This window comes from Arvicanthis niloticus, chromosome 14 (assembly GCF_011762505.2).
Source record: "Arvicanthis niloticus isolate mArvNil1 chromosome 14, mArvNil1.pat.X, whole genome shotgun sequence".
Taxonomy (NCBI): Eukaryota; Metazoa; Chordata; class Mammalia; order Rodentia; family Muridae; genus Arvicanthis; species Arvicanthis niloticus.
Genome location: NC_047671.1, coordinates 70,688,940 through 70,712,152, shown reverse-complemented (window position 1 = coordinate 70,712,152; position 23,213 = coordinate 70,688,940). Strand labels below are relative to the sequence as shown.

General features: G+C 44.3%; 1 protein-coding gene across 3 annotated transcripts in view; it reads right to left on the bottom strand.

The window, feature by feature from the left end:
• Kctd1 (potassium channel tetramerization domain containing 1) overlaps positions 1-23,213 on the bottom strand; it is a 196,029-nt gene that overhangs the window by 9,051 nt on the left and 163,765 nt on the right. For all 3 annotated transcript variants that reach the window (XM_076912966.1, XM_034518447.2, XM_034518446.2), the window contains exon 3: positions 11,771-11,915. In XM_076912966.1, coding sequence (XP_076769081.1) covers positions 11,771-11,915 — 145 coding nt within the window. The remainder of the gene's footprint in view (positions 1-11,770; positions 11,916-23,213) is intronic.

Below are 23,213 nucleotides of genomic sequence, written 5' to 3'. Positions count from 1 at the left end.
AACATACTTATTAAGATGAGAGTTCTCAAAGACATTTAAAAACAGAGTGGAAGGCTTGGGGGATGCAGGAAAGCACTGGTTGTGTAAGTGTGATGACTTTAGTTCATTTCCAGGACCTAAGTGAAAAAGCCAGGCAGAACTTGTCATCCCAGCTCTCGGCACGTAGGCACACATGGATCCCTGGGGCTCACTGGCCAACCAGGCTAATGTTTGTAAGTTCTAGGCCAGTGAGAGCCATGTCTCAATGCAGATAAATAAATGTGGACAGAATCCTAAGGAACAATACCTGAGGCTGACCTCTGACCTCCAAGTGAGTATACATGTATTCCGGTGCATGCACACACATGAACACACACACCAAAACCCAGAATCAACAATCAGAACTTGGGAAGTTGAGACAGAAGAATTGAAAGCTCAAGGCCAGCCTGAGCAACTCATTTAGATCCTGCCTTTTATAAAAGGAAAAGTTAAATAAGGGCTAGGGATGTAACTAGTGGTGCAGCACGTGTATAACACGTGTAAGGCCTTGGGTTCATGCCCTAGCATTGAAACACACACACACACACACTGAACAAACAACCCCCTGAAAACACCATAGCTGACAGTCACACAAGCATAGGGCAAGCTGCCCTGCTGCTTGCTTGCCCACACAGTGCATTACTAATTCTGTATGAGGAAGGATCTGTTAATGTCACAAGCTTCCTAGAGCCACCAGGCCTTCCAGCTAAGTAAAGATGCTGGAAACAGCCTGTTTGCCCAGCCTTGACCCCAGGGAGAAATTCGTCCCATACCACTGAACAGCAGTCACTGGGCCTCTGGCTGAAAGCTTCTATGGGCAGGAAGTTGACTCTTTAATAAGATACAGCACTTACAGGTTTTGAAGCTTTGGTTGGCAATATTAGAAAGACCTGAATTTTCTCATGCTACCAACTTGTTTGTTCTAATTCTCTCTGGAGTTATGGTGATTTTAAAAAGTATTTTTTGTTTACAAAGTAAAGGGGTTCACTGTGACATTTCCAAGCAGATATTTCACTATGTTGTGTCTTTCCTTGCCCCTGCACTATTCTCTCCAAAGCTCCTGCCCTCTCTGACTGCTGACGGTTCTCCTTCATACATGGTGCGCCCTCTGCTTCCATTTCTCTCACATTCCCTCCAATCTATTTAGACCTCTGTCCTCTCCCAAAGTCTGTTACTTATCTCTATCTCTTTCTCTCTATCTGAAACAAAATGTCATATATGTGCTTAATTTTGCTTAACACGATGACTTCTAGTTTCATCGTTCTGCTACTGGCATAATTTTGTGCCTCTTTACAGCTGAATAAAATTTTATTGTGTGTACATACTGCACTTTCTTTTTAAAAGCTTTTATTTATTATTATTATTGTGTGTATATTGTGTATGTGTGTGGGCCAATGTGGGACATGATGTGTGTGTATCAGAGACAATTTTGTGGCATCAGTGGGTTTGAGGATGGACCTTTATCAGTTCTGTGATGGGCATCCGGGCTGGCTGTGCATCGTGGCCTCTGTGAAGCATTAAGCATGGATGAGCAAGTACCTTGGCAAGCTGACATCAGATCCTTAAGCTGCTTTCACAGGTCAGGTAGAGCCACATCATATGGTACTTGTCCCGCCACCACCCCCTTAGGCACCGCATAGTGATTTCTATGATGTGATATTTCCATAGTGATTTCCACCAGTGTGACTTCACACCAGTAGTACACAACAGCTCCTCCCCTCACCCCCTCCCCCGCCCCATCCTCACCACTGTTTGTTGATAGGCATTCCGACAGGGGTGAGATGAAACTGTAATGCAAATTTTAACTACATTTCCCTGATAGCTCAGGATCTTGAACATGATTCCAAAAGAACATCTTTTATCTTGAAAAAACAAAACAAAACAAAACAAAACCTGACTATAAGACCCAGAACTCTGAAACTGCTAGAAGAAAACATAGGCAAAACACTGCAAGCCGTGTGTAGGCAAGACTTTCTGAAACGGATTCGAATGACACAGATGTAACCCCAAGAACTGACCAACAGGATTGCATGCAGTCAAAAGATGTTCACAGCCCAGAAGACAGCAGAGGCAGCCATGAAGTGGGAGAAAGTCTTTGCCAATTGTACATGTGACAGAATTGGTTAAGAAGTACAGACGTCACCCCAAACTCATCAATAGATGGGCCGACGGACTGGGCAGATTAACTCTCAAGGCAGAGAAACAAATGGGCAGAAGAGCAGAAAAAGTGTTTCACATCCTTAGCCCTCGGAGCTGCTGAGATCTTACCTTTTGCTGACCTGCCCTTCAAACACTGTAGCCTGGCATCATTCAGGCTAAAACTAACCTTCTAACTCTTGGGTTTGTTGTGGCTCTGAGGAGTTTCATTTGCACTTGACATTGTTGATATGCTCCCTAACACCCCAACAGCATACAGCACTGAAGGTGTCACTTAAGAATGTCCAGGACAGTCTCTGCTCAGTGAGAGGCCCTGTCACCATTAAGGACACCATGTTTCTAATTGCTGCTGGCTAGGATGAAAGAGGTGAAGAGAAAGAGCCAGATGGCCAGCAGTGGTACTCCCTTGTTTGTCTCTGCTTCCAGCCTGCACGGCATGAGACAGACAGTGCGTTCTCCATCACTGTGGATGTAGCCTTCTGAAACCGTGAGCTAAAATAAATCTTTCCTTAACAAGAGTAGCAAATAAACATGGCAATGAAGGTAGTCCTGGTCGAAGGCTGAGTCAGAGTCTACAATGGTTTATCAAGAGTTGTTCTCAGCGGCTCTAGCAGAAACCTATTCTTCTGGCTTTCCAGCTTCCAGAGGCTTCACAGTCTGTGCTTCCCATCCTTTTCTGACTCTGACCCTCCTGTCTCCTCTTGTACTTTTAAGAACTCCACATAACATGACACACCCAGGTAATAGGGGATCATCTCCTCAGTTTAAATGCCTAACTTAATCAAATTGGAAAATCCTTTGCCATGTAAGGAAGTTAGGGCTAACAGCTTCTGCCTCTCCCACCACCCCAATGCAAAGCACATCCTCTCTTGGCACCTGATCTGTTTTCCCTTTGCTTATAGGAGAATGGTCTGGATCCTCATTTGGTGTCTGGGAGTGTTCTGAGATCCTGCATAATTAACCCCACTTTGACGTCCATTTGAATTTGTTTTAACTGAAAACCTTGATTCCCCCATCCAATACCCTGAGTCTTTCCTATTCCCATGTTATTCTGAACTGGGCAGTTCTTTCCTTTGAAAATTACTATGTAAAGTAACAAGACGACTGGGCTAAATCCAGTCCTTTGTGAGACTCAGGCAATAAGTCAAGACTTTGGACTGGCTCTTCCAGGACTCACGAAGCCATCATTCTTTAAGATCACACACTCACAGCTATGGCATTCAGTAGGGGGCTTGTAGGAAGGCTACAGTTTCAAGTGGGATTTAACGGGGGCAGATGGCATTCTGGAATGGGGTCATATCTTCACCCTGTCCAGGCTTCTCCGTCACTGTTTAGACCTTAGCCTCTGTCTGAAAACTGAGGGGAACAAACAACATTAAAGCTGTTTGCCATCTTAAAATTCTGCATCTACAGCAAAGCATGATATATTTCTCTATCATGTCCCAGAAATGATAGAGCGGATGGTGTGGTAAGATGTGGCAAGGCTTGAGACCTCACACTGTAAATTATAAGTAAATGAATACATAAATAAAATCAAAGGTAATATGACAACCAGGCTTGGGGTCCCTCTTTGCTGACTTCGTCCTAACCCTCTAAATATTTTAGAAATTACTCTGAAGGCTGGTCATGGATGATAGCACATTGCTTGGTCTAACATTTGAATTCATTTCCATCCTCTTCTCTTGCAATGTTAGAGAAACAATGGCTGTTTTGAGACTCTGGCCTTACTTGGTAACACCGGAAGGATGTTGTTGCTAATGAAGGGTTAAGATGCCCCCACCCCTTTATCCGGAGCCCTAGAATGCCATGCTGTGGGCCTAGCATTGAGCTGTGCCAAACCACTGGGAATCCTTTCCTCTCTCTTCACTATCTTGTCTGTGCTTTCCTTTATTTACCCCACGGCTCTGTCTGGTTCCCAGGGAAGGGGCGTTCTCTGTGCAGCATGGAGATGAAAGGCACTACTGGAGAGAAGCTGAGACATATTGATAGCACACCATGCCAGCATACCCCTAAGCCCTGAGCAGCCTCATGCACAGGCCCCTCCCACTAAACCACCATTTTTTTGTGAACATGGGTTTACTTTGGTTGTTCATTTTCTTGGCAGGCCCGTTTGTTTGTTTGTTTGTCTTTCTTCACTTCCTAGCACAGATTTCTAGTTTGGGCTCACTGGAGAACTTCCTACAAAGTGAAGTCAGTCCTGTTGGCTGCTTTCCTTTAGAAGCCTTGTCCTCACTCTTTAGCAGGCCTGTCTGATTCCATGATGTCAACTTCTGCTTTGAGAATTTTGCATGGCTCCTTTGGGGATCTCTGGTTCTGGGCTTGACCCCACTGACCTCTAAAGCTTTTGAAAATTTTCTATGCTCCCTTTCTGATCTGACAATGGCCCTTCTTTGGCTTGTACAGACTGAACAACTTCAGCCTCCTCATCCCAAGGCAGAAGACGGAAATAGATTGGAGATGTCAGTGCAGCGGGTTGGGCTCCAGCTGCCCAGGGGAAGATGAGCCACAGTGTTTGCTTTCTCTCACCTGTGAGTGAGGAGCTTTCAGTGTAGCAACTGGAGAATGGTGAAGGCTGACACAGGAGCAAGACCTCAGTGCCCAGTGCCCATTTCCTCTGACGGCTCAGCCCCTACTCCAGTAAAGGAAACGGTTTGTCATAGACTCATCATGTCTCAGTGATTTTAACTTCTAGAAATATGTATTTTTTTTTAATTTATAATAACTTTTTAAGATAGGAAGATGGAGACCCCATTTTATAAGTGAGCTTCCCTAAGAACTGGAGACAAGTACATGAGAAAACAGATAAGCACGGATGGACTCCAAAATGCAAATAAATCAGGCTCTTAAAGTGTATTTCTTGGACTGGAGAGATGGCTCAGTGGTTAAGAGCACCTGCTACTCTTCAAGAGGACCCAAGTTCAGTTCCCAGCACCGATGTGGGTGGTTCACAACTGCCTGAAACTCCAGCTTTTGGAGGTCCAGTGCCCTCTTCTGACCCCCATGGTTACACACACACACACACACACACACACACACACACGAGAGAGAGAGAGAGAGAGAGAGAGAGAGAGAGAGAGAGAGAGAGAGAAAGGGGAAATAAATCTTAGAAAATGTATTTGTTGACTATGCATGTGAGGTTTTTTTATTGCAGCTAGAGAGGTGACTGCAAATTTGGTGGCTTAAATCAACACAGACTCACTTTGTTATTGTTTGGGAGGTCGGAACTCAGACATGGATGACATGGTGTCACAGGACCCCTCTCCTGCAGATGCTAGGGGGCAGCTGTCTCCTGGTGACCAGCCACCATAGCGCTTCGTTCGCTCACACTCTACCTTTGAGCTCCTTGCTCCTCTTTACGGGCCCCTGTGATAGCCTGGCACCCACCTGTGGTCTCGTCTAAAACCTATAGCCTCCTTTGCTAAGTCCTGCTAGGCACGCAGGCAGCATGCTCCCTGGGCACTGGGACTCGGCTCTCCACACAGTTTCTGTCTCACAGAAGCCTTCAAAGGCTTATTTGCCCCCTAATGCATTGATGCTTTACACCATGGTGGACACATCTGTCTGCTTGTAGGGCAACCGGACCACTCACTCAGTCACTTTAAAAACCACGTCTGTGTCAGACCACAAAGGACCCAGCAGGACAGGAGATGTCCTGTGGGAATGTAGCCAGTACCCAGGACAATGGGGCTATTGGGACCCTAGGGAAAATGCTGGCTTCCAATCACCACGATGCCATAGAGGGCACCATCCTTTGCTTTAAAGCAGCGCCCAGCCACCACAAGTGGCAGTCCTCTGCAGGCATTACTTTCCTTTAGTTTTAGAACTTTCTCCCCACCGGGGATAGGGTGGTCACCACAGGTTTGTTGGTGTCTGGACTTCTAGTTAATCATTAATCCTCATGACCACGGTGCTATCCCTCAGTTGCTCCACACCTGTTTCTCAAGACAGAATCTCATTAGCTTCACCTTTACCTTTGATGGCTACTGAAGGAAATGGATGCAGCAACGTGTCCCCCACCCCATGCTTTGCTGCTGTTCCCTCCACTGCACACCCCGCAGAGAAACACTAGACCAAGCACAGCTAACAGTGACCTGACACTTGACAACAGCCCTGAAAAGCAGAGACGCTGAAACAACACTCCGACTTGAACTGTAGGAGTCAGGCCTGATTCCAGATTTAGTATGGTTGGGGCTCCAGGCTCACTGCAGGCCGAGGCTGGGCCTCACTGCTCCAGGCTCACTCCAGGCCGAGGCTGGGCCTCACTGCTCCAGGCTCACTCCAGGCCGAGGCTGGGCCTCACTGCTCCAGGCTCACCCCAGGCCGAGGCTGGGCCTCACTGCTCCAGGCTCACTCCAGGCCGAGGCTAGGCCTCACTGCTTTGCCTTCCTTGTTGTCCTGCTTCTAGGTTGTTGTACCTACTTTCCTGCCTCTGAAGGAGTATCCTTGTTTGAAGTGGGCATGGGCAAAAGCAACATCACAGTCTCTGGAGCAGGAAGCAAAAGGCAAGGTGACAGAGAGGGCTGGTGCAGGCGCCCTGAGAGGGCTTGCGCATGAGTCCCTCAGCTCACCATGCTGGCTTCTCAGAGAAAGGTCTAACCATGAGATGAATAGAAGCTGTTTGTGTTGCCACAGTTGACTAACTCAAGTCTCTCAATACAACCTGGGATAGAGGAGAGACTCTGGTCACTGCTGGGATGGATCGGCGTAACCATGGTGATTTAGGAGAAGTCAGAAAATTGCAACAACCGTGATCCTCAGAACTGACCTGCTGTTTCTCCCTGAGAAAGGAGGCTTCAATAATCACATGAGATAAACTAAGACAGGCTCTGCTTTACCCCTTTCTGTAAGCTAGACTTCTGGTTCTCAGCTGGGGCGATTCCATAACTGATGGCATTTAGGGTTCGAGACATTCTTTGTTGTTATAGCTGGGGGTGGGAGAACCCTGGCTCTTGGTGGGGAAAGGCCAGGAAAACTGATCAGAGTCCTACATTGTACAAGTCACCCGACACCAGAGAATCGCTTAGCCACACATGTTAGCAGGCCAGAGGTTGAGAACCAGGCCTTGCAGAGCTCCTTTCTCCAGCAAGCTAAGGGCATGTGCCTTAGTACCTGGCAATGCTCAACCCTAGATCACAGGCTGGCCGCATGCATGAAGTTCACAATATCACAAAGTATGTGATCTTGTAAGAAGTTTAACCTACTAGGTCTTCGGATGGGACTTGTAGGTCAAATGAAATCAGGGATGGCTGAGTGGGTTAAACTGTGTGAATGGTAAAGAGGCAAATCTCGATGACAAACTGTTCTTCGGACAGCTGGCCCAGCCTCACCACTGAGTGAGTAGGAGCCATACCAGACAGTTCAGGGTGCAACGAACTGTACAATCTCACTCAATACGTGGTTAGGTAGTGTCTTAGAAAAACTACTTGTACACGGCATTTCTGAAATCAACCAAGTAAACTTCTATGAGGTTATGGTATTACACAAAATAAAATTAGTAAAAAAGTAAGGTAGAAAAAAATTTTTTAAAAGTTCAGGAACAGGTCCAGAGGGCCATGCTGGGTTCTACCACAGTTCCCTTCAATTGTCCACAAGACATCTGGGACGAGACATCTTCAAATGAGGAGGAATTGCTGTTATCAGACAGGCCTTGGGCAAGAGGGCCCACCCTGCTATGGGGCAGTGCCATCCCTGGGTGGATGGTCCTGGGGTGTATAAGCTGAGCAAGCTAGAGGAAGAAAGCCTGTAGGCATCACCCCCTGTCATCTCTGCTCCGTTTCCTGCATCCAGGTTCCTGTCCTGGCTTCCCTTCATGATAAACTGTGACCTGTAAACCAAGCCATGCCCCCTACCCATGCCAAGTCACTTTTGGTCGTGGTGTTTATAACAGCAATGGAGATACAAACTGGGGCAGGTTTTAACATTGGCAATCTGAGCAGTGGGAATATAGTGCCAAAGTGGTTTTTGCTTCTTTATATTTTTAATTTTTTATAGTATACGCATGCTTCTATAAGATTAAAAAGCATTAGAGTTTTGAATACAATGTAGATAGATAAGCTAGGCCTGCTGCCTAGTGGATTTGTCTAAATCTAGAAGGATAGATATTCATAGAGAGCATTCTCAGCCTCAGCTGTTGCCAAAGAAGATGTTAAAAATAACAAGCTGGAGGGAGAGAGACCTTACGGATCCGTACAGTTCCCGACTTCTGGGGTTTGGGAATTACAGTCACACAGTTGTGTTTGTATGCAGGGACTGAAGTAGCAATAAGCAAATCATTATAATTGAGGATGGAATTATGAGAGGAAGGGGGGCAGCTAAGTCCACACAAAACACCCAGAGAAGTTCTGCGACTCACATAGAAGAAGAGCGGGCTTCCAGTGCAAGCCAGGACACACACTTCTGAAATATGAAATTATCAGAATTGCTAAGAGGGCATTTAGCACAGACAACATATTTGTGGGATTGTATTTTAATGGGGGCAGGATGTTAATACTGAAAGATTTCACATCCTTATTTTCTCAGCATTGAATGGCTGGAGCCAGAGGGAAGCGGTCAGCATTCATTCTCCCTAGCAAACCTGTAAAAACAATTCTTTCCACGTGAACAGGATAATGTCCCATCTGCCATGGTTGGGAGGGAATTCTGGCATACTGAGCCATGGCGTCTGCTTTTATGATTCCCATGAATTACACTGCCTTTTACGGTTTACTTTCATCAAGGGCCACAGAGCTGAACGGCCACTTTGGCTCCCGATTCTTTTCCAGCTGTTCTTCCTCAGTTCCAGGACAATCCTTGATACCTATCACCCAGCAGGTCCAAAGGAAGCATTCCAAGGCCCAGATACATGCATCTCTTTTGACAAGGTTTTTGTATCCCCACCACCACCAAGATTGGGCAGTGATCAACCAAAGGACATGTTCTGTACTTAGAGATGACGAGCAGCAGATATTTAGGGTTTGGGAATCCTCAGAGAACAGCCCCAAAGTGTGGTGAAGCAAGTGGCCCAGTCCTAGGTGACTAGGGCAGTCCTGAGGGCATGGCCTCTGGAACCGGCCATATCAACATCTAATCTGACTGTTCTTGGAGGTAGACCCATGCCTCCCATGGAAGTTCATGGTGGAGGGTTAAGCCAAAGTATGTGTTTAAAATACTGAGATCCTTTCTTGGAATACGGTGCCATTAAAAACAAACGACTATATTTTATTTTCTAACAGTAATCCCCAGTTTGCTATCTTATGGTTACCCTGTTAGAAATAGGAGTTATAGGGCTGAAGAGATGCCTCGGTGGTTAAGAGCACTGACTGTTCTACCAGAGGTCCTGAGTTCAATTCCCAGCAACCACATGGTGGCTCACAACCATCTGTAGTGGGATCTGGTGCCCTCTTCTAGTGTGTCTGAAGACAGCTGCAGTGTACTCACATAAATAAATAAAATAAATAAATCTTAAAAAAGGGGGGGGGGTTGACATCAGACACAAGCTTTCAGTTTTCAGTTCAGTCCTGTATGACTTTAAGAGAAGTGGGCTGCACACTGATACTCAGCAGCTGGCCTCCTGGGATTCCTGTAGCTAAGTACGCAATTATCTTGAGCACAGTGTACAGTATCCTTTAGAAAAACATATGTCTCTGTCTGTAAGAGCACCATCATGCAGCAAGTTAGCCAAGCTAGCACAGCATACTTAGGACCAGAGCCAAGACAGTACGTGGCTGAAATTTACATCTTTGTTTATTTACTGCTTGTATGGGAGTGTGCGTGTAGCATGTGTGTATGTATATGTGGAAGTCAGAGGGCAATGTCTTCTATCAATCCCTTTATTGTCATTGTTAGTTTTTGAGACAGGTCTTTCACTGAACCAGGAGCTCACCGTTTTAACCAGACCAGCTGACGGTCGAGCGCCCAGGACTCACGCCTTTCTGTGCCTCTCTGTGCCCCGCTTCTCTGCTGAGACTGAGGATTTGAATTCTGGTCTCCAGGCTTCCATAGCAACCACTTTACCCACTGATCGCCTCCCCAACCCACATGACCAAGTTTTAGGTGAATGGCTATAAACCGGCAGATCCCAAATTAATAAGGGGCTCGGGAGCTTTTAGCTTTATCCTCTTTTCTGAAATGGAAGCAGTGCGCATGCGTGAAGGATTAGTAGTCAAATGGGAAAAAAATACTCTGGACTTACTTAGGGCATGTTTGCTTTACATGGAAAACTATGCATCTTTAATAGGAAAATGAAGAGAGTAAGGTAACAGCTGCTGTTAGGATGCGTGAGTCCCCGCACTTCACAAGGGACCTGAGCAAGACTCAAGAAGGTTAAATCATTTTCCCTCCCTACCACACTGCATGCCCCCCACAGTTTCTATCAATCTTTAAAATTTTAGGCAAACTAATGTGTAAAAACAAGTATATCCTTTGGTATAGAGGGAGATTAAATATCATTTTAAATATTTACTGACAAAATCTTTTCTCTCCCTTTGGGTAAACCTTGTTTATAGATAAAGGTTTTCCCTAGATTGTTTATGTACTTTTATAGATTTGGAGGAACTCTTTTATGATAATATTAATCTTTTGTTGCAAATATTTCTTTTACTAAGACGTCTTTTATGTGAATATGATCTCTGCTTCATAAAGATGTTTTAAAAAAATCCTTTTGTGTATGAAAAGTCTTATATATACTCTTTCTCTCTCAAAATAGAAATGCCTTTTAAAAACACATCCTGCACACTTCTCATTTGGTTTATTACTTCTTGGACATTACACTTTCTGTTTTGCTTTTGTTGTTGTTGTTATACACACTGTGACTGATTCTTGCTTTCCACAGGCAGCACACTGAGTGTAGCACATTGATTCTGAATTTAGATGTTTTAATTAGCTCTCTATTAGCTCTGATAGTAGAATTAGTAGTTTTAAAAATTGCCTACTTAGAGAAACATTAACAAGCATAAAAATTCCATTTTCGCCGGGCGGTGGTGGCACACGCTTTTAATCCTGGCACTTGGGAGGCAGAGGCAGGTGGATTTCTGAGTCTGAGGCCAGCCTGGTCTACAGAGTGAGTTCCAGGACAGCCAGGGCTACACAGAGAAACCCTGTCTTGAAAAACCAAAAATAAATAAATAAATAAATAAATAAATTCCATTTTCATGTATTCCCTTTTAATACAAACACTTTTTATATGCCCCCCTGTTCAAATTCCACTGCCTTCAGAGATTCTCCCACTGTGCTTGATGCCAGCACTTGCTGCTCAGTTTTAAAGAAACAATTCTAAAGCTGTCTTGCTGATATTAACCTTAGATTTCTGGGAAAAAAGTTTCATTGAGTTAAGAAATTCTTTTTACACTCTAGCTTGCTAAGACACAGCAGAAATTAAATTAGAATTTAACCAGCTTTTCAGCTTACTAAAAGAAAATATAATTCAATTATTTACATAAAAGCAAATGCTCCCGTATCCTGTAGCATTTAAACGTCACGTGCTCTGCTTCATGAATGCGTCAAGGGGCGGCTGAAGACAATGGAGTTGGCATACGTGGTAAGGGTGTAGAACCAGAAACAGTTTTGGGAGCACATCAAAAGAAAATCACATATTTATTGTTAACACAGGTTTCCTCACCTTGAAATCATCAGGAATGAGGAGTTTTGATGTTCGTAGAAAATTCAAGATATATCTGAACATCTGCCCGTCTCTGTCAATGAAATAGTGCTGTTTGAGACTGTCCAGAACAATGGGCTCTGTACCATCAAAAAGTCTTCCAATTCTGTCATGAAAGAGAGGGAAAAGTGGAGAGAAACAGTTAGATCAACTGGCCCCTTCTGCTTGGAGTCGCCGTCAATGGCAGCACTTCTGCAGGGAGCTGGCTGTGGAAATCATCTGTTCAGCAGCGACAATGGTCTCTGAGAAGACCTAGTCTCTGCTCGACAAGTATCTTAGGGTAAGAAAGTCAGATTAGTCTCAGGTTTGTTCAGACATGTGCCTTTCTTCTCTGCCTCTCACCTGCAAAGCGAATGTCCTGACATGGTGATCCTGGCAAGAGGCTGTCACTGTGACTGAAGAACTTGCCTTCCTCCAGTGGTACTTACCTCCGCTTCCTGCAAAGGGTTACTTCTCCTGTGCATCTTTTAAATCCATTCTACTTTAAAAGATGTTCTGCTTTAAAGAAATGTGTTCCAGCATTTTCCCAATTCATAAGTCCCAGGCTTCTAAAAATACAGTAATAGAGAGTGCCAACGTTTATTCTAAGAGGGAGCAGATAGCTAGCTAGTGACGCCAAAGCACAGCAGAGGACAGAACTGTGTGTCCGTTACCACAGCTCACCCAACTTCTCACTAACAGCATAGCTATATGTATTGCTTCATTTGCTTAAATACTTTTTTCTCCTGATCTCATAACATACCTGTCTCAGTTTTGGAGTTTTGGGATATTATTTACTGCCATAAAGATTATTTTAAAATAATGCATTGTATCTTGAATTGTGACAAAGGTCACAAAAAAAATCAAGTATTCTATCCCTTAAACATGACAAATCATATTTTCCTCTCCTCTGATATCAGTCAAATGTTTAACTCTGTACTTAATAAGATGATACACGCATGCTAGACAAGGAAAGAAGGGATGCCGAGTTAACTGCTTTCCATGAGTCTTTCACTGTCCTCAGCACCTTTACATGTAACAAATACGTTATCCTCATCTTAACGATGAAGAAACCTGCTTAAAAGGATGAGGAACTGGCACGACTAGTTAAGACTTGATGCGGGGTTGGGGTTGGCTGCTGCTGGGAAGGGGGCCTCCTCACACCCATGAGAATCAAAGCACTGCCACTGGGCAATGAACGCTTCGGGTTTACAGTTGTTTCTGTCTGTATTTGTTAAATAAGAACTTTATAGTAATGAAGTTCAAGCCCCTATGCTGATTAATTAGGGGTGCGACATAAATCAGTCTCAACGATTTCATCACTTTATTAAACAGAGATGAAAAGTATTTTGTTTTAACTTAGCTCTCGTGGCCTTGCATATGAACTTCCAAGCCTCCACAGGACGTGCAGGGCCCAGGATGAGCCACTAGCATGAATGCACTGAGTGGGTGCACACAGGGGCTGCTCACTCCCGTGTGAGGACAGTGGAGTAGGAATGTGGCTCGGCCAGTTAGTAGCTATAGTCTGGATGCATGGCCTTCCTGGTGTCTCCATTGCTTCTTTACAAAATTATCTCATTTTAAAAAATAAGTTTGTATTTTCTCCCGGCTGATGAAGAAAAATACAGTAAGTCACGGTGAGCTCAGTAAGTACACAGTAGAAGAGGTGTTCTAAGAGAGTCAACATTTCCATATTTATTAATTTATTAAAAACTTATTAATAAATTAAATTATTAATAAATATAGAAATATAGATGTAATTATTGATCTACTAATTTACTAAGCTCTACCTAAGAGAGAAAAGGGATAGCATTGGCTTTTGACCTCTGCAAATTAGAAAAAAAAAAAAAGTGTGCCTGAAATAGCTTTTAGGGTGTAAAAACCAAAACCAACCAAAACAGGAAATGTGGCATGGATGTGACAAAAGAAATCCTGGGAAGATGAGAAATTTAAAAAAGAAAGAGAGGGAAGAAAAAGCTGAGCAGCCCAGCCATGGCAGAATCTGAAGGCCTCATGACCTTAGGCAAGGTCATGGGCAGTGAGAATAAGTGAGGGACTCACCACAACGGCAAAAGTGGAAAGCCAGTCAGGGCTGCAAGGGACAAGAAGACCCAAGTCCAGCACCGAGGCTCTCATCCTTAAATACAACCACCCCTCCCCCCCCCCCCCCCGTCCCCACCCTCTGCGCACGTAATGGCGAAGTCACCTGCTGCTGGCCTCAGAACCTTTATCCAGATCTATGATCATGAGTGGAGGAGCACTGAGCAACTGGAACCGGAAGGGAGTAGGATCGCTGCTGGGACAAACCAAGTAGGGCAGGACTGCCCCAAGCAATGGCAACTAGCGAGGGCCAGGCTGGTGGATGTGCTCCCAGGAGTCCAGGGGCAAAGAAGGGCATGAACGTTTGGGTGGAGGAAGGTAATGGGAAACCATAGGCTGTTTAGGGCAGAAAGGGCTGCGGAGAAAGGGTCAGGACTATGGAAAGAATGTGAGAGGATTGGAAAGGGTGCTGGGGCCTTGGATACACATTCCTGAGCAAGGTGAAAGCCCTCGTGAGGGGAAGTTAGTTCCGTATCTCAGCCATGAATGTTAACAAGTAAAAAGAGTGCAGGGCTTTACTTTCTACAGACCTCAAAGAAGGAACTGTGTAAAAACAGCAGATGGGGAGGGAAGGAGGTGCCAGCAACCATAAGATGTGTCTCCTGGTGGGTTTGAGATTGGAGAGATTGTGCTGTGGAAAAGTATTGTTTGGCTAAGTAAATAAAGGGAGGGCAACTGACAGGGCCGTATTTCTCATGGACATATGAATGGAGTTACAAATCACTCTGCTGTACCGTGTAAACGCTGCTGTCTGGAAACTATGTGGAACTGATTAGAGTGTACAGACCTTGGAGAACATTCCTGGTTTCCAACTGACCAAGACCAAGCCGGCTCCAGATGATATATGGTTGGGGTTTTCTTCCTCTCTCTTTTCAAAATACTAATTCAGTGAACCAAACGGTAATGCTGAGAAAGACTTCCATGATGTTTTAAAGGCTAATAACTATTTTAACTAGTATTTAATCTCTTTCTTAAAAAATAAATTTATTTTGGATAGTTTCAATGTCACACCAAAGCAGACAGAATATATAATGAATCCCTTAAGTGAAGATACTGGCACCCCAGTTTCAAAGCCCGTCATTTCTTAATTAATCTTCTTCCATGTCTACCTTCGTGCCTCACTGGCCCTTACTGGGAGTTTTGAAGTAAATTTCAAACATCGTATCAATTTATTTGAATATTTCATTAATTGCTAACAATACAAAGGTCTGTTAAGATGGGAAGTAAATAATGCTGAATATTATTTTTCATATGAGCATTGTGGATTCCTCTTGCTTATTGCTCAGGGCAGAGCCTACTGTGGAAACCAGGATCCTTTGGGTGAAAAGGTGGTCTGGCTTCCTGCTATGATGGGTTCCCCTTGTACCTGGGATAGCTGTGTCACACAGTGTGCATACGAATATGAAAGGGCTGAAATCTGATTTACCTGGCTCTGTATGGCTCAGTCATTAAGACAGCTCTCTTCTATATTCATGTGACCTGGTTTCTGTAATTTACTGACTCAGTTTCTTAAGAGTTTTCCTTTGTTTTTGTGTAATCATTTAGTTATTCATTCAGTATCTGCTGAGCCTGACTGTACCAGTAAGAGGTCTGGGGTGTGTGAATAAGACACAGCCCTTGCTTTTGTGGAATTTAATAGTTTGTGTAGCTGGAAGCACGGTCAAGCACAGCATGACCAAGTATGTGTGGAGTGGACAGTAAGGATAGAAAGGGGGCCTACCTAACTCATTAAACTCAACTGTGGGTATCAGGGAAGAAAGAAGAGGCACACTGGGATCCTGACGGGAAGGAAGTTAGTCAAGTACAGGACTAGGAGGGAAGGGTAGAACAGGGCACAGGAGATAGAAATAGAAAGGCTTGATGCTGGAAAAAGCTTCCCGTGTGACTTCTATGTTGAATCAGGCTGACTGAAAAATGAGGCTGAAGCAGCAGAAGCTATGCAGTGAAGAGCCTGGTGCATCAGGATGTGGGTCTGTTTTTCGGGGGTTGGAACTGATGGTAGAGTGTTCTCCAGGGAATCTCAACGGTGAGACACCATACTGAAGCCGTGTCATCCAAACCCTATGTCCTGGGCCTGCTTTTCACCATGTCATATGCATGGTGAGGTGGTTTCAGTCCTGGCTGACAGTGAAAATCTCTGGGAGCCTTTAAAAAATACTGATCTAAGGCCCCCTACCCCAAGTTATTCTGATGCAGTTAGGAATAAGGACTAAACTGCTGGAGTTTTTAAAGCTTTCCAAGTTTGTGTGTCCATTTGTTTGAGAAGCAGGATCTTACCATGTAGTCCAGGCTGGCCTCGACCTCACAGAGATCTGCCTGTCTCTGCCTTCCCTCACAAGTACTGGGGTTAAAGTTGTGTGCCACCACAACCACAGTGGGCAACCCGGAACTTTTTCTGATCTTCTTTCCCTTCCTTCTTCCACCTCCCAAATGCTAGGATTACAGGTGGTCTCACTGAGCTGAGACTTAGTGTCAAAGAGGAGGGGCCGAGAGATTAGAGAACTTGCTCAAGTCCCATGCACCCGGAATGCTTTCTATTAGTCATTTTGTTATCTTAAACTGTCAGAACCCTCCCCCAAATAGCCGGCCATACTTTCAGAAATGAAAGACTTTACCTAGGTCAACCTCTTGTTTTATAAATATAGCAATAATCATAACTATATCCTTCAAAAGACACACTTGGCTAGGCACAGAGCTTCTCTAAATCTCCTCTTGCTGCCCTGTGGTGGCCAGCAGAGACAGGCACATTCAAGCCCCTGGAGGGTTACTACTCTAAGGCGAGTTAGTGGGTTCTACCACTCGATAACCTAGACATCTTACAGGCATTATCTTGCCTGTAAGTGATCCAGTGATCCCCACAGGTAGCCTTAACTTCTCGTCTCACTGGTAAGGAGATAGCCCAGATGTTAAGTCATTTGGCCAAAGGGGCCATATTTAAATGATGGATCTTGGGTGATGACCTTGGTCTGACTTAAAAGCTTTTCTTGATCACTACATAGACTTTATGTATGCTTTAAAAAAAAAATCAAAGAACTTCTTTTAGGAAATGTATAGTTGTTATAGTTTGATAAAGTTGATAGCCCAAGATACTATATTATCTTGTAATTATCTATTATGTAGGGAAAATAATTTACTTACTTAATATCTGGGATATAAAATGCCAACCAAGATCTGGAATTTCTAGTCAAGACCAGTGAAAGAAATGGTGTGTTATGAAGTGACCACATTCCAAGTCAAATCAAACTACAGTGAAACACCTGAAGACTTCTGAGGTTACTGTCAATAGTGGAACTGTGATGGACCATAGGTCGGGACTGAGCACTGAGCACTGTCAACAGTGGAACTATAATGGACCCTAGGACTGGGCACTGAGCCTTCACACAGTGAAAACTATTCCTGGGAGGACAGACACAGCCACGTTCCCCAACTTTGTCACCACTGTTGCTGGACACGCTGTGTCCTACACTGAATCTGGAACACTCCCATGGGATTTATGGCTTTACAGCTGTGGAAACTCATGTGGAGGTTCCCATCCTCCCTGAGGCCACCTTCAGCCTCTGGTTCTCTACATCCTGTCCTTTCAAGAATGCCCAGTAGACACCTGGTCACATACTGTTTCCACACATGGGACAGGACGCCATGCTCTGTTTACCTAGGGACAAATGGGGTAACCCTTCCAGTTCGCCTAACTCTGACTGCCATGGTAGCTACAGGGAGTGATTATGTGCAGTTTCTGCAGAATGGACTTGAACAGAGAGGATGAAAGGACCCTTGGGGAATGAAATACTAAGACTGACCAGGGGCAGTGGGGAGAAAAGGCAGAGAAGCACACTAGCTGGGCATTTATACCCATGCAGGAGCTTTTTTTTTTTTTTTTTTTTTTTTTTTTTTTTTGCCAAGAAATGCCCGACCTCTCAGTTCTAAGGAAAACATGGTTTGGACTTGGGAGAAAGAGTCCCTTTAGTTTCCAGTCCAGATTTATTTTGCTGGCTACCAGATTCAGAAGCAACTCCCAAATGATCTCTTTAGCGCTTAAGGATATTTTTAAGTTATAAGTGGTATCTATTAATTGAAAATTGGGAAGTGCAATGGGTGGAAATGTTAGCTGAACATAAAATCTGTCATGAGTCTATCATCTAATGGGGCATTAAAAAAGAAATCCCACTCTGGATATGAAATATATATCCCATGTTCCTCACACACACCACCCAGGTGCATGTGTTAAAGGCTTGGCTCACAGCTGGTGATGTATAACTGAGAAGTAACTGGATGGATGGGGTGCTAACTTCATCAACATATTCATGAGTTCACAGCCAAACAGGCTATTCAGAAATGGGAACCAGTTGGAGGAAACAACAGGTCCCTGAGGATGTGGCTTTGAAGTGTTATGTTTGTCCCTGGACCCTTCTTCTTTCTCAGCCCCTGGGTACCATGAGGTAACCAGTTTTGTTTCATCACACGCTCCTCACTATGATTCTGTGCCTCTCCTCAGCCTGAAAACAACAGTGTCAGCTACTGTACACCAAAATCAACCTCTGAGGTGATCTTGCTGGGCATTCTGATACAAGCAAGTGAAGCTGGCGCCGGAGTCCATGCGACTTTATATACTTTCTAGGTCTTCTAGCTTGGCTTCCCAACCAAATTTCTTTCCTAATATTTGAAATCTGAGATAGATGGCAAACAGGGTAGAGGGGCTGGTAAGGTGTGTTTGCTTGTGTGTCCATGCACAGTTGTGTGTGTGTGTGTGTGTGCGCGCGCGCGCGCTCACACGCGATGAGTGTAGGGGGAACTGTCACCACAGGGTTTAGCTAACATCAGGGAGATAAGCACACAGGAGCAGAGATGATGACATGTGACCAAAGGGTTCCTTCCTCCCTTCTCTGCTGAGTACAGTAAGTACAGTATGGGAAGGAAAGGAGCAAATGAAGAGGCCGCTGTGTTACTGATGGATATGTCAGAAACAGTGGTAAGTTGATCAGAGACTGCGTGACACCTTCTCTACCACGATAGACTGTATAGTCTTGAAACTGTGAGCCAATATAAGTCCTTCTTCAAGGAAGGGGGGAGGGAGGGAGGAAGGGAGGAAAGAAGGAAGGGAGGAAAGAAGGAAGGGAGGAAAGAAGGAAGGGAGGAAAGAAGGAAGGGAGGAAAGAAGGAAGGGAGGAAAGAAGGAAGGAAAAACCCTGAATGATCATAAACAACATTTAATTTCAAGCAAATAAAATGTTGTTTATGATCATCCAGGGTTCTGGAATAATTCTTTACTGTTTCTAGTCTTGGGAAATTTCATGTTTTATGACTACAGATAAAAATTGATTTAAATCTTGTTATAGAAATGGATAGAAGTAATTTAAAGAGAAAAAAGAAAATAATTTAAGCAAAAACCAAAGCAAATTGTGTCTACTTCTGGGAAATTGTGCTTCCAGTACCTGTCCCCTGGGGCAGCACCATTTCCTTATGTGATATATGGAGACAGTGGCAGGAGAACGAAAGACACATTTAAACTGCAAACAACAGGGTATGTGGCTGCCAACACAGGAACTCAGCACTTTGGAGAATCCGTCCTGAAACTCATGGCTCAGGGAGACCAAGGCCACAGAGACACTACCTAATCTACAAGAGGTTTTAAATGCTTTCATTATTGTGTTCACATGCACATGTGTGCAAAGTGTCCTCATTTGCAAAACGAGGACACACAAGGCCTGTGCCGGGGTAGCCCCACCTTGTCTCTCACTGGACCTTGAGTTCACTGACTCCATGTCTGCTGAGCAGGTTCTAGGGCTTTGTACGTGGGTGCTGAGGGTATGAGTTCAGGTCCTCATGTCTGCACATTGTGTAGTTCACCCACTCAGCCCTCTTCCCAGCACTTCAGGGAGTTTTGATTTGTTGTTTTAACTGGTGAACTGGGATCCTATAAGACAGTGAATTCTTTTTTTTTTAATTGGATATTTTATTTATTTACAATACAGATGTCACCCCCATTCCCCATTTCCCCTTCCTAGAACTCCCTATCCCATCCCCCCTCTTCCTTTATGCTTTTATACCATTTTGATTACATGCATGTATTAAGGTCAGTTCTGTTGAGGGTCTAGCAATACAATAGATGCAAATAGTCAGGGAACAAGCAAGACAATAAACGCAAATAATCAAAGAACAAGCAAGGCATTAAACCCAGTTACGTGAACACTCCCGTGATCACTGTTTCTAAGGGCTTATCAGGATGACCAAAGTATCTGAGCCTACTTCCCTATCCTAGCCCAAGGTCATTTTCACATCTGAAGTCTACTTCCTTGTTCTAGCCTAATATTTAGATTCCTGTCTGAAATTACTTCTTTGTTCTAGCCTAATATTTAGATTCCTGCCTGAGATTACTTCTTTGTTGTAGCCTACGATTTAAAACTCCTACCTGAAATTACTTCTTTCTTCTAGTCTAATGTCAGAATTCTGCCTGAAGCCTACTTCCTTGTCCTTGGCCAATGTCAGCTTGCCAAGCAGCCCCAAAGGCTCTCCACCTCTCCCCCTTTTTTATTTCATTAACAAGACTGAGCCTCAGACAGTGAATTCTTATAAGGAACACATGGACACACACTAACCATTCACTGTTCTCTGTGGAGCACGTGGTGTCAACTCGACACAACTCTATGAGGCTCCCTACTTTGCAGGCGAGGACACCGCCGCAAGCTGATAAACAATAAGGCTAGAACTCCCACAAGGCAGCTGGGCCACAGGGCCCGGCCTGGACCTTCTCCTTTACTGCCCAATGGTAGTTTGTCTCTCTATAAAGCACTCGCTTTCCTGTCACAAGCTTGGCAGCTGCTGGCAGATGTTCATCCTTAGATTAGGTGCTGTGCCCCCAATCAGAATTCTTTCTGTCTACAGGATCAGGCTGAATTGGAAGACAAATTTTGATATCACCTGTGCTTACTCCTGGTTCAAGCAAGTGTTCAATGGTTTCTAGAATGAATGGCAATTTTTCTCAGATGAGTCCAGGACAAAATCATCTCGCCTTTTCCTGCAGCCCAGCTGGGTATTTTCAGTGAACACAGTCTGTTTAGGTTTTTGTCTTGCTTTCTATACGAGCAGGCAAGCATGAACATGTGCACACGTGCCTGCCTCCACAGTCCCCCCCCCTCCTCCCAACAGTCTGTTCTATATTTAGAGGTATTTTTGACACACTCCTTAGGCTTTTTTCTTGATTTAAGAACTCTAGAATATGTTTTCCATTTTACAGCAATAATCCCCATTCAGAGGGGAAAATGCTCTAATAGCTAACATTTAGTGAGAGTGTGTTCAACACCCTGCTGAAAATTTTACAGACTATCTGCTTGAATTCTCACTGTGGTAATACGAAGTATTTTAAAAAAAACACCTAATACAAGAACATTTGATTGTAGCAGTGAAGAAACTGAGTTGTGGCACCATCAAGTAGCCTGCTGAGGATGTGGGCTCTGCTTTCTCTGAGACGGAGAGTCTTTGAACTGGCCCAAGCCCCTCCAGTGCCCAAATCATTCAAGCACACTAAAATATCAAGTGGGAGGATACAGATAGTGGTTGAATCCTTGCCTCATATCTGCAAGGACCTGGGTTCTTTCGTTCCCAGCACTACAAACAAACAAACAAACAAACAAACAAAAGCAGAAATCACTTACAGGGTGTGGGAATGCTGTCCTGCATCTGTCTCCGCGTCAGGACCCCAGCTCCTTCCCTGACTTTCCTGCCATCTTGTAGTTGTGTTTTTTCCAGTCCTTTCCTCCCTCCTTCCTTTCCTACCTCTTTTCCTCTCTCCCTCCTCCCTTTCTTCTTATCTTCCTTTCTTGAGCCTTCCATTTCTTCCCCCTCCTCTTTCTTCTCTCTCTGCTCTTTTTTATGGTGTCAAATTCTCAAACCCAGCATGTACTGCATGCTAGTCAAGCACCCTACCATGACGCCATTGCCCCATACCCTCCCATTTCTTATGACTGGACACACTCTTAGATAGTGTCTCTGTGGCCTTGGTCTCCCTGAGCCATGAGTTTCAGGATGGATTCTCCAAAGTTCTTAGTTCCTGTGTTGGCAGCCACATGCCCTGTTGTTTACAGTATAAATGTGTCTTTCGTTCTCCCCCCACTGTCTCCATATATCACTCTAGGTAAATCTAATAATTGTGCTTAATTTTTACCCTTACTCCTGGGCAAACCTGACTGTCAGATTATAAAATGTGATGCACCATTCCTGAGTCTTCCTTGTGTCTAGCAGATCCCTGGGCCTGTCCCTGGGATTGCTGTTCGAAGGCGGCCGCTGGCCTCCTCTGCCTCACACTTTGTGGCCATCCATGAGGCTAGGCTGGCGAGTGCAGTGTGCCCACACTTCCTTTGTTGCTTCACTACTCCAGACGGTTGGAAATCACTGACAATATGCTACAGTCATTGCCTCACACAAATGCGCATCATATTGATCATACGAGAGGACCATGGCCAAGCCGGCATTTCTATTTCCAACTTAACAGTTTTCCCCACTTGTGATCATGCCAGCGAAACAGTGGCTTATAATGAAATATTTAAATCTTTTGCTTAGTATGTTTAAGTGAAAATCCTAGAAGCTTAACAGAGTTTAATGAAAAGAACAGGAAACTGCCAAGAATCCTGCTTAATGCTTTTTAACATGCTCAGAAAGGTGGACAGAGTAGCTGATTCTACCTCAACGTGTTTGTACTGCTTTCTCTCTCATGTTCAGGGACACAAATGCACACACCTAGCACATGCACAAATACCACACATATACACAAATGCATGCACAGCATACATGCTGCACACATACACAAATACATATACAACACACATAATACAAATGTACACACATCATATGCATAAATGCCATAAACATACATACATGCATGCACACTTACATGCATACATGCCACACACACATGCACAAACGCACACACCATATGTATAAATACTATACACATACATAAATGCACACATACGGACATGCATACTTGTTATAAACATATACAAATGCACATATGCACACACATATATGCCATGTATATAACATGCACACATATACATCCATACATACCACAACATATACAAATGAATGCATAAATGCCTATATGTCCCCCCCCACACACAAATTCACACATATAGACTAATGCACACGCACACACAGTAGCACATACATGCACATACACACACGTTCACTGTCTTAGTTAAGGTTACTATTGCTGGGATGAAACTCCATGACCAAAGCAGCTTGGGGAGGAAAGGATTTATTTTGCTTACACTTCCATATCACTGTTCATCATCAGAGGAAGCCAGGACAGTAACTCAAACAGGGCTGGGAC